At 59.6% G+C, this 10857-nt stretch overlaps 2 protein-coding genes across 3 annotated transcripts; both read right to left on the bottom strand.

The window, feature by feature from the left end:
- Positions 1 to 390: 390 nt before the first annotated feature.
- On the bottom strand, positions 391 to 2064 carry LBX2 (ladybird homeobox 2). Its single transcript, XM_008064360.2, has 2 exons — positions 1855 to 2064; positions 391 to 873 (listed from the first exon to the last, which is right to left on the bottom strand). Exons 1-2 carry the CDS (start codon positions 2057 to 2059, stop codon positions 482 to 484), a joined length of 597 nt encoding a protein of 198 aa, XP_008062551.1. The 5' UTR covers positions 2060 to 2064; the 3' UTR covers positions 391 to 481.
- A 5956-nt stretch (positions 2065 to 8020) lies between these two features.
- Positions 8021 to 10315, bottom strand: PCGF1 (polycomb group ring finger 1). Of its 2 annotated transcripts, XM_008064359.1 has the most exons (9): positions 10200 to 10315; positions 9671 to 9776; positions 9368 to 9520; positions 9138 to 9209; positions 8910 to 9015; positions 8712 to 8745; positions 8527 to 8613; positions 8282 to 8362; positions 8021 to 8167 (listed from the first exon to the last, which is right to left on the bottom strand). In XM_008064359.1, the coding sequence occupies exons 1-9, from the start codon at positions 10290 to 10292 to the stop codon at positions 8120 to 8122; spliced, it is 780 nt and encodes a 259-aa protein (XP_008062550.1). In that variant the 5' UTR covers positions 10293 to 10315; the 3' UTR covers positions 8021 to 8119. The 2 variants fall into 2 exon arrangements, with proteins under 2 accessions (XP_008062550.1, XP_008062549.1); XM_008064358.1 differs by having other exon boundaries at positions 8021 to 8362.
- Between the last annotated feature and the right edge of the window lie 542 nt (positions 10316 to 10857).

The raw sequence follows: 10857 nt of genomic DNA, 5'->3' as shown, positions 1-10857 counted from the left end.
AGTCCAGATTGAAGCGTCGTACGGTGGAAGTCTCGACTTTATTCTCAACAATTGGGAGACCCGGCGCAGAGGCTCAGCACTTTGGGAGGCCGAGGTGAGAGGAATGCCCGAGCCCACGGGTTCGAGAACAGCCTGGGCAAACTGGCGAGACCTCCTATCTACAATAAATCAGAAAATTAGCCAGGCGTGGTGGCACACGCCTTTAATTCCAGTTACTTGGAAGGCTGAGGCGGAAGGATCGCCGGAGCCCAGCAGGTCGAAGCTGCGGTAGCCGTGAACAGCGTGCCACTGCACTCCAGCCTAGGCAACACAGTGAGACTCCAAGTCCAAAACCATATCAGGAAAGGTGGGCGTCGGGACTGTGGGCGGAAGAGGCCGGGTAGGCCTCCTCCCTCCACACTAGAACCCAGATAAGGCGCAGAGCGCAGCGCGGAGGTGGGGAGGCCTGCGGTCCAGAGCCCGGGGTTGGCGGCGGCTGTCTTCAATCGTCCACCTGTATCTCCTCGTCTGACAGGTGGGGCCCGGAGTCAGGCCTGGCGGGGCTAGGGCCAAGGCCCGGGCCCGGAGCGCCGTCGGGCACGGCGAGGCTGCACAGGACTCCTGGGGACAACGCGCGGAGCGAGGCGACGTCGGCGCGCATCTCCTCCACGTCGCGTTTGAGTTTGGCGCGCCGGTTTTGGAACCAAGTGACGACCTGCGCGTTGCCCAGGCCGAGTCGCGTCGCCAGCCCGTCGCGCTCCGAGGGCGCCAAGTACTTCTGAAAGACGAAGCGCCGCTCCAGCTCCAGCACCTGCTGCGCGGTGAACGCTGTGCGCGCCTTGCGCCGTTTGCGGCCGGCGGAGCCGGGGCCCAGCGCGTCCGGAGCTGCCGGGCCTGCAGGGAGAGGGAGGGGTCGGTCTCTAGGCTGCCGGAGTCAGGCCGTGGCCTGGGAGGAAAAGCTGGGGCTGGGAGCGGAGGGGTTAGGGAGCGAGCCAGGAAGGCGGACGGGGACCAGAGCTGTGATCGCCCTCCGAAGCGCTCGGAGTGAGGCCTCGGCGGAGATGGGGGCACCAAGAGGGGCCGGCCACGGGGTGCGCAAGGCGGCAGGCTGAGGGGTGACGCGGGGCGGGGAGTGGGAGACGGGTGGGACAGGCCAGAGGAGACCTCGTGCGGGGCCAGGCCGCTCGGGCGGGGCTTTGGGACCCGTGGGAGCCCCAGGCTGAGCAGGTCGGCGGTGACCCAGAGGTCAGCGTAGGGCAGCCGGCCCGGCGTAGGAAGGGTAGCCGGACCTGGATCGCGCCCTTCCTTAGACTCGTGGGCCGTGTTGGGCACTTCCTTAGTGGCACCATCGCCCTCTCCTCGAGCCCCAAAGGGGTGGAGGTGCTACAGAGAGCGAGGAGAGGCAGGCTGCGGAGTCCCGCGCCCGACGTCGTGCCAAGGACATTGTCTTCGCGCCCCTCGAGAAGAGAGTGGCTTGGAGCGGAGCTTGGTCACCCGGGGAGACCCGCGCCTCCCTTTCCAGCGCTCTCTGCGCCGCCTTTGCCCTGGCTCACTCGTTTACCGCCCGCGACTCAAGCCTTTTGTCTCCTTCGCTCCGGCCTTTCTCTGCCGCGATTACCCACCTACAGTGAACGGAGCGACAGGTCGCTTCGTTCTCGACGGCCCACCCCTGCCGCGCTGGCGGCCTCCCGGGGCGGCCGCGGAGCCGGGGGACTAATGGACGAGAGGGGAGGCGTCATAGATGCTGAGGGCTGAGGACACCGGGCGGATGAGGGCGGCCGGGCCAGGATGGGACGAAGGATTGAGGGGGGGAACCCGGAGGCTAGAGGTAGGGAGAAAGCCAAGTTCGAGTTCGCGACCTCGCGCGCTGGTTACCTTCAGAGGGCTGCGGAGCGCGCCTGTCGAGTCCGCGGAAAGTTTTACTGGTCAGTTCCTCCAGCGCGCACAGCGGCGACGTGGGACCCGGCCTCGACTCTGGAAGCTGCGGCGCAGAGGGTGCCCGGGGAACCACGCGTGGGCCTAGGATGTCTGCGATGCTGAAGGGCGTCCGGGGTGTCCGGGGCTCGCGTCCCGAGTTCATGGCCGGCCGGGCTGTGGGGGTCCCGCTGCCCGCTGCGCTCGGCTCCGCAGCCGCCTGGGCCCCAGCGCTCGGCTCCCGATCCGGGCCCCCAGCCTCGGACCCGCCCCCGGCGCTGGGCTCGAGTCCCGTGTGCCCCTCCTCCCGGGCCCCCACCTCTCCACCCCGGGCCACGGTGGGTCTGGGGCGCGTAGATGTCCAGGGAGCGGTATTTCTACACGCTGGGGAGGCGCGGAGGGAAGCCGAGCCAGCTCCCGACCCGCAGGGCCACTGGGCTGCCCTGCGCGGTCCGCGCGGCCCGGCACACTCAGGCCGGCCGTTCTCCCAGACGCTGTCCGTCGCCGACTCCCTGCCTCGCCGCCGCTCCAGCTCATAAACTCGCGGGCGATAAAACTGCTTTCCCTTGCAAAGTTCCGAGGAGGGGATCCGGGTTGGCTGTGCCAGGATCCTTGATCCCGGCTGGGACCTCAGTCTCCTAACCTGGACCCTCGTTCCTACCCTACCCCCTAAAGAGGTCTTGGCGGCTGGAAGTGATTAAGGCCTCGCGGGCTCAGGAGTGCAAGGCTTGGGAGGACCTGGCCTGGCAGAGCGATTGCAGGGATGCCACCAGGAAGCAAGCGCAGGTGAGTGAACCCGAGGCTGCCTCGAAGGAGTCAGAACACATGGAGAAGCTGCCAGCGACCTGGGCCTCAGGAGGGAAGACTCCCGCAAACCCCCAGCTGGCGCAACTGCCCAGGCGGAGTCTGCCAGTGAGGACTGGCAAAACTCAGTCGATTTTGTCTGCCTTTGTCTTGATATTAAGCTCCTATAGTTCAGGGATGGTTTCTCCAACCTGCAGGGACTCAGAAACAGCCAAGGGGAGCAAGAGGCCCTGACCAGTGAGGGTTCACTCCCCACAGAAGAATGACTTGAAAGTCAGACTTCATGGATCCAACCAAATTGTTGGATGGTCATTCCTGCCTACCCAGCACAAACGCTGAGGTCTAGCATATTTATTCCTATTTTATCTGTGTCCTGTCTGCCTCCCTTCTCTTGCACACCTATTCTGGGCGAGCTTCCTACAGTCCTCCTGGGTTGGGAAGGCAGCCCAGGGGTAGTGATGCTCCAGCAATGGAGTCCCGGCAAGGCATGGGTTTTGTTCCAATATCCCACCCCAAATAACTAGAGGATTCACAGCCCAGAGGTAGAGAAGTTCTGCCACTCCTGAGGAACTTGCTGCTTTGCTGCCCAGGAAAACCAGTATGCTTCTGTTTTTTTATTTTTATTTTTTATCAGTGTCACAAAGAACCAGATGAATCCCTCCTGGACTGTTAAATATATCACCTTCCCTGTAGACCTCTGCGTCTCTCACCATTTGTGCAGTGGTCTTGCATCCACTTGTCTGTTCTCTGAGGCAAGTGGAACCTGCAGTCGGAACTCCCCAAACCAGGCCTATGAGACCTAGGTCAAAGACCCTTTGGCAAGGATGGCGAGGCACTTTGAGAGTGAGGGTCTTCTTGGTAAAGGGCTCCAAGGGTTCCCCAGCCACCAACATTCACAAAGGACTCTAGTGGCTGCCTGAGCAACACACTCAAAGTCTGATGGGCCACTCCTGGATCAAAGAGCAGAGCCAGGCCACCGTGGAAAGCTGAGCTGCCTCAGAACCTTGTTGATTGGTTATTAATGGTGGGGGGCAGGGAAAGGCAGGCTGCAGGCCTCAGCCCTCAACTCATCCCAGCGGTTCCACTTAATCTGCAATTAAAGAGGCTCCCATAAGGCCGCAGGAACGGCCACACCACATCCCAGGCACGTCACCAAGCAGACACTGTTACCTTCGTTTATGCATCCTCTGTGTGACTTTTATGTCTGTCTCCTCCTCTGCTCTCAATTACTTGGGTGCGTCTGTGAGGAGTGGGGGGGGCTCTCCCAGGGGCCTTTACCTCCCCCTCGTCCATCTCCCCTGCTATGGCCTTCCCCCTGCAGCTGGACACTGGGATTGGACAGTCCCCAAACATGAGTTTGGGGGAGGAGAGGGAAGCTTAGACTGGTAAAAGGAGGAGGCCTGGGACAGCAGAGGCCCCACTAAGGTCGTCCCAGCGGCCAGGGACTAGTCCAGACGATCATGGGGCCACAGAAGGGGGCTCCTCCCCCCGCCCCCCCCCCAAGTCTCTGGAACCCGAGCTGGGGCGAAACCGGATCCGCGGAGGGGGGTAGGAGGGAGGGTGAATGATTAATGAGGGAGATTAAGAGATTAAACCTCAGTTTTGGGCTTGCAGGAAAGCTTCTAGGATCCCCCGGACCGGCTTGGGAGCGCGGAAACTCCCAGGTGCTCAGTCGTTGCGCGCCTCTTCTGGCCGCACCGCCCACGGGACAGTTCGAGCCCTCCCTGCCTGGGTCCTTCCCGAGAGATGCGCCTTCATCACTGCCCCCGCGGGCCCGACGGCTTTCCTTCCCCGTCGTCCTCAGGCAGTCTCTCGTCTCCCACCTTCGCGGGTCCCCCTCATTGTCCCTTCAGACACGTCGGGGTCCCGAGCTCCCTCCCTTTGGTGAGATCTCCACATTCCACCTCCCTCGGGAAGGTTTCCTATGTCAGGATTCCCTCTTCAGGGTGCTTTCTCACGTCTCCCCGCATCACACCCTTTCAGATTTCTCATCCTCATGCCCCAGCCCTACCCCCATCGGTCTCTCATTCCGCACACACCGCCTCTCACCCAGCGGGCTCCATCAAGCCCGCCCCAGCCCGACCTCCCCCTTTGGGCACCGAAGCCGCCCCAGGCGCTCCACTGAATTCAGTGAGTTAGCAGGGTGGGGTTGGTTGACGGACCCTTAGAAGAGCCCCCTTGGGGCAGCGGACGAGAAGGACCTCAAAGATTTGCTTGATGTCCTCCTCCCCACTCGGGAACAATCCATGACCTGAGTGAGGGGGAAATGGGTGTTGACGGCAAAAAACCCAGGTGGAGGAGCGCGGGGCGGGGCGTCGGTCAGTCTCCCACCTTCTCAGTGTTGTTTTTTTTTTTTTTCCCAGCAAATGTTACTGCAGAGGGAACCGATTCAGACACATGTTAGTTTCCTCACTTTGGGTGCGGCGGATCGGTGCGTTCTTTTCGGCCCTGTACCGGGTTCGCAAAGAGCTCTGAGCGCCCACCGCAGCCCCGAGGGTGTGAGGCTGGGAAGCGGGGAGCGGTTGGAAAGTTAGACCCCCCTTTCCAACCTAAAATCCTATTTTCCCCATCTCCTCCCTACCCCCCAAGACTTGGGAAGAGCTGAGAGAGGGACCTGTCCTCTGGGCCAAAAGGCAGGGGTACACCCGGGGGGTGTCCCCTCCTTTGGGGAGTGTGAGCCGTGGAAATGGCAGGGGTGAGAAAGGTAGGCAGAGACGAGGCCGGGTCACGCCTGCAGGGAGGACTGATGCCTTCTCCGGGAAGCGCAGCGAGGCCAAGGGCGACCCCCGGGGTCTCCGGGATTGCAGCGGTCTCTGTTTTGACTCCCGAGCGCGGTGCAGCAATCCGGCGCGTTCCGAGTCCGGGAGCCCCGGAAAGCCGTGGGCGTGATTCTCTCGCCACCGCACAGATCGAGACCCGAGGGACCCCGGGGTCCGGGTGGGTGGGGGAATAGACTCACGGGCTGGGGACGAGCGGCGCGGCGTCCGCAGCTGGGCAGCATCCGCCACCTCGGGAGACGCACCACAGCTGTTGCCACCGCCGCCGCCGCCAGACGAGACGGAGGCTGGCGGGTCCGAGCCCAGCGGGCGGCCACTCCACCCAGACGCAGGCCTGCGCGCCTTCCGCCGCTCCGTGGGCTCAAGGCCTCCCTCGAGGCTTGGTCCTCGGGTCCGCTGATCCTCAGATCCGGCCTTTAGGACGCCAAGCTGCCACCAAGCCCCAACCCAGGGCCTTCAGGGGCTACCCAGTCAGACTGCTTCCTATCTCCCGCTGCCGCCTGCCCCTTGAAAAGTCCCCAAGAGCGTTTTCTACTCTCCTTCCCCCCAGCCCACACCACTCCCCGCAGTCATTCCTAGGAAATGCCTTTTTGCACACAAACTCCTTAAGAACGGCGTGGGTGCCGCGTGTTCGCGCGGACGGCGAGGCCGGCCAGTTTGGATTTCGAGGAAAGGGGGAGTAGGGAGCCCTGGGATAACTCATCTGCAATCTCCAGGCACGCGTCGGTGTAGAGGCAGGCTCAAAGGCGGTGAGAAAAGCCCGGATTCCGGCTGGGAGAGTATTTCCTGGAGGAGGTGGAGCCATGGAGGGGGAGGCATTCCAAGCAGGACGCCCGGACACATTGGAAGCCTTGGGAATCTTGGAGACCAGGTCAGGAAGAAAGGGGACCCCGGCCGGTGGCTCTGCGGTGTCCCCACCCGGGTCCCCGTCGCCTGCTCCACTCACTCGAGCTCTTCCCGGCGTCTGCGGCCTCTCCACGGCGCCTTCCTCTTGGCCCGTGCTCTTCCTCGCCCGGAGAGGCGCTTTCCCGGATGCCCGGGCTGACCGTGGCGCCCGAAAGCGCCGAAGAGAGCTCAGGTCTCTCCCGAGAGTCTGGGGCTTTCTGACCCAGTTCAGGTGGCTTTCGTTGTAATCATTCTCTGGTCCCCGCCCCATCCTCGGCCACTCAGCCTCCATCCTTGGAAGCGTGGCCCCTTCAGCCCTCACTGGCTACACACAACCCCCAAGAAGTCGTGGAGTCAGACTTGGGCCAGCGGCCGATTTAAGCTTTGAACTCGGGTTCTGGCAGCTTAAGCTGCTCACTCCATCCGGCTTAGTCCAGATTCGGCAGCAGCCCCACTCGTTAATTTCAGGAACTCTTAGCTTTTGCCTGTCGGTTCCTGTCCGGGTCAGGCAGGTTTCTAGTTACCCCACTGAGAGGCCCATCGAATGGGCATACTCAGCTTATTTCTGGCGCCCATTGTACCTGACACATGGCCTGCAGACAAGGAATGTTTGCTGAATTAACGAGTGGAGCCAGTGCCTTGCAGCTTCCTCCTGTTCTCCTCCACATGAGAGTTTTACCTATTCAACTACCCTTTCCTCATTCTCCTCACCCGGCCCCAGTCCCTGAAGGGCTTGCTGAATATACTCTGTGGACAGCCAGGCCTCCATCTTTGGGACATTTACCAGATTATAAAACTATAGAGCACTTCTTTGGATTTTTATTTCTTGTTATTTTTAACTTTTTTTCTTAGACAGGGTCACCTGGGTGCGGTGGCTCACACCTGTAATCCTAGCACTTTGGGAGGCTGAGGTGAGAGGATTACCTGAGCCCAAGGGTTCGAGACCAGCTTGGAAAACTTGGCGAGACCTCACATCTACAATAAATCAAAAAATTAGCTGGGCGTTGTGGCACTTGCCTGTAGTTCCAGCTACTTGGAAGGCTGAAGTGGTAGGATTACCCGAGCCCAGCAAGTCCAGGCTGGGCGAGAGAGTGAGACTCCAACTCAAAAAAAAACAAAAAAAAAAAGACAGGGTCTTGCTCTGTCACCCACGCTGGGGTACAAGGGACGCGATCACAGCTCACTACCATGTTGAACTTAAAACTCCCAAGCTGAAGACATCCTCCTGCCTCAGTCTCCTGTGTAGCTGGGACTACAGGTGCGTACCACACTTGGCTAATTAAAAGCAATGTTTTTTTTTTGTAGAGACAGGTATCTATCTTTAAAAATCACTCTTCTTCAGTCCTGCAGTAGCCACTGACCAATCCTTACCACCACTGAATTAGGATACCTTCATGCAGGCCTGACTGTATGCTGCAGCATATTCTATGAGAATTTTCTGAGAGTTCCCCTCCAGAAAGCCTTTCCTTCACAAGAGTAGTGTTGGTGGCCTGGTTTCACATGTATAGGGTCCTCTAACCCTGTCCTTTGGCAAGACATTGAGGGCCAATGGCCATAGAAGAGAGGCCCTTCTTCACAACGAAACTCATAGGCTTTTTGAAGGAAGCAGGACATAGGACGATATATGAATGTGGGGTAGGAAGGATAAGGAAGAAGAGAGATGCTTTTTAAAAGTTTTTATTTTAAAAAATAAAGATGCAGTTAATTTCACATAAATATCTGGGGAAGGAAGGGGACTGGAATGGGGTGGGGTTTCACCCCTACCTCCTCTTCTCTTTCACACTGTATTGTAAAAGCAAAGGGGATGGCTAAGGGGAGAACAAGGGGAAGAAGTATTCAGTGGGGAGTGTTCTTATCCAAAGGGCCCCTCAGCCCACCCTTTCTCTGGGTACTGCCTGGGACCTGGCTGGGTCCTGGCTTACCTTGCCGAACCAGCGGGACAGCCATATCTGCTTCATTGTCATGTGATCAGGGAGAACTTCATTGTCAAAAAGGAGCTGCACCTAGGAGGAAGAGGGCATAATTTTAGGCAGGGCATAGTTAGGTGGGGCATAATTTTAGGAACTCTCCTCTCAGGTAGTTAAGAACTACCCCGGTCCACCCTAGATTCTGTCTCTCCCTTCTTAGCCCCCCTGCCCTCAAAAAACCCTACTGTGGGATTACTCACATGCTGAGGATTTAGCATCAAGCGGTGACACAGGACCCTCCGGAGATGACGTACCTCAGCTCTAACAGAACATCGAACATACTTGTTCTGGGGCGGGGAGGAGAGGGAAGAGGACAAGATGTGTGGGGGAGGAGCCATGGGGAGATGAGTCTCTGTAGAGAGGCCTTCCCCTCAGCCCCTCTCACCTGCAGGACGCTTTTATTCTTGTCTTTGCCAGAACTGGAGGAAAACAGACACAGGTTAGGAAGCCCTGTCTTTCCTTCTCTCCCCCACTCAGAGCCATGATGTACTCTCTTCGAGGGAACAGGCACTCTCTGTTCCACCCCTTTCCAGTCCCCACCCTGAGCCACTGTCACCTCATGCAGGCACAACATGCCCCTCACCTCAGCCGCTCCAGGCATAGACTCAGTTGCTCATCGTAGCGATAGTAGTGGGCTTTCGAGTGGTCGAAGCTGCTGAAGGGGAGGCCAAGGTTACTCAGGGCTGGCTCTGAGAAAGACAGGATAGTGAGGAGACTGGCACACGTTTCTTATCCTTCTTTCCCCAGAAAGCAAAACTGGGCAGGAATGCTCTGGGGGCTTCACTTTATCCTCCCATTGCCAGGGACATACCTTCTCCACTAGGCTGGGTGACCCGGTCCAAGCCTCGGGATTGGTAGAATTCTCGAATCCGTTTCTCCTCACCTAAAAGAGAGTGAGAGTGAAGTATGAGACTAAAAAATCAACCCTCCTTTTCACTCTGTCCCTCCACATACATGATTCCCACCAAAGCCCTTGTCACCTCAAGCTGCCACTCAGCATTAGTCCTCAAGAGGCCCCTCAAAGTCAGGTTGGTCACTTACTGTCTTGCAAGCCAGGCACTAGCTTGTACACGATGTCCTGCATGACCCGGTCCAGCTTGAGATTTAGCAGTGGCTGTGTCTCGTGGATCTTGATGTTGCACATGGGGCAGTACTTGCTGGTTTGGAGGTACTTCACGATACAACTTTTGCAGACTGCAGGGAGAGGAAAGTAGACTTTCAGAGGCTCTGGAAACCAGATTCACGGGCTGAGTGGGGTGCCCAAATGGGCGCGGTGGGCTGCGCAGAGGCTGGCAGGCAGCATGGGAGGGACTGAAAAAACCAGGTAGTCTCCAGGGCACTCACAGGTATGAAGACACTCGGTGATGGTGGTGGCATCCACGAAGTAGCCGGCGCACAGGCAGCAAACTATGTGCTCATTCAGATCTTTGATCTTCACTCGAACCTCCTCCTGCGAATACACCTTTGTCACCAATCACCCAGCCGCACTCCCCGACACTTGCGACTTCTTGGGGGTCGCCTCTTTCATCAGACTCCAGGGCCAGGTTCGACACCCTGCGCCGTAAGTACGGGATTAGCTCCCGGGAGCTGGCACTCCCCCTCTGCCCAGCAGAGGGCTCCGCGCACAGCGGGGGCTCCCTTCACGTGGACTAGCCCGACCCTCCTTTCCCAGGGGAGACTACACGACATCGGCGGCACAACGCGCAGGCGTCCTGGCCCGGAGTTTGGCAACCCGACCGCAATAGCGCAGGCGCATTGGGCGCCCCGTCCCTGCGCAGGCGCACTGGGCGCCTGGCCAGCCACCGCCCGTCCTCTAGCCCGCCCCAGTTCACACCGCTAGCCGACCACAGCAGTTACCCTGCCGCCCTTGCACCTCGTTTCGTAGTGGGTCCATCTTGTACACTGACTGGAGCTGGTTCCGAAGCCTCATCGCGATCGCAATCTGGCCCCCCTGAGGAGACGCCATCTTAAAGGCTGATCCCGGCCTGCCACTTCCGGTGCCGCCTGCGGGGCGGGACTTGTCTCCCGGCAACGAGAGCCTAGGTCTCTTCGGATTCGCTCACCCTCTGGAAGGCCCCGCCCATGTCTCTTTCTCCCCGTGTGCTCACCTGAGCCCACCGGCCCCTCCCCCTCTCAAGCCGTAATTGGGGGGGGGGCGCACGGGGAAGGGTCCTATTTCTTCGACCTCCTGTAGGAATCATCATAATAGACCCTCCGCAACCTCGAGACTAACTTTTGGAGCCTGCGAAAGAACTGCCCCCTCCTGCCCCCAAATGCCCGGCGGTCTACGCCCGCTACCGGCTCATGGTCGTCGGGCTTCTGTGACGACGACCTCGCTGAAGAAGTTCCTCCTGGCTCCTCTCCTCCTACTGCCGTCCTGGTCGGCGGAGCGTCCGCACAGCGGAGCTTCACCCAGATGGCGGGCCTTCTCCCGGCTCCGCGGCGGGAGTTTCTCGGAGCTTTGCGGAGTCTCGGACAGGGTGCCAGAGGGTGGGGAGGGAGAGACCCCCGGGGGCTTGGTAGTGATCTTA

The sequence above is a fragment of the Carlito syrichta genome, unplaced genomic scaffold (assembly GCF_000164805.1).
Source record: "Carlito syrichta isolate Samal-C Ts95f unplaced genomic scaffold, Tarsius_syrichta-2.0.1 Scaffold307324, whole genome shotgun sequence".
NCBI lineage: Eukaryota > Metazoa > Chordata > Mammalia > Primates > Tarsiidae > Carlito > Carlito syrichta.
The sequence above is the reverse complement of the archived record's forward strand: the minus strand, read 5'-3'. Positions and strand labels throughout refer to the sequence as shown.

Bases quoted from the DNA above. Each gene is read 5' to 3' on its own strand.
- PCGF1 (XM_008064358.1), bottom strand. From the start codon at position 10,292: ATGGCGTCTCCTCAGGGGGGCCAGATTGCGATCGCGATGAGGCTTCGG. The intron at 9,210-9,367 runs GTAAGTGACCAA...ACTCTCTTTTAG, and splicing joins AGTGCCTGGCTTGCAAGACA to GTGAGGAGAAACGGATTCGA. The intron at 8,746-8,909 runs GTGAGGGGCATG...GTTTTCCTCCAG, and splicing joins CTATGCCTGGAGCGGCTGAG to TTCTGGCAAAGACAAGAATA.
- LBX2 (XM_008064360.2), bottom strand. From the start codon at position 2,059: ATGAACTCGGGACGCGAGCCCCGGACACCCCGGACGCCCTTCAGCATC. The intron at 874-1,854 runs GTAACCAGCGCG...CTCTCCCTGCAG, and splicing joins CGCTCCGCAGCCCTCTGAAG to GCCCGGCAGCTCCGGACGCG.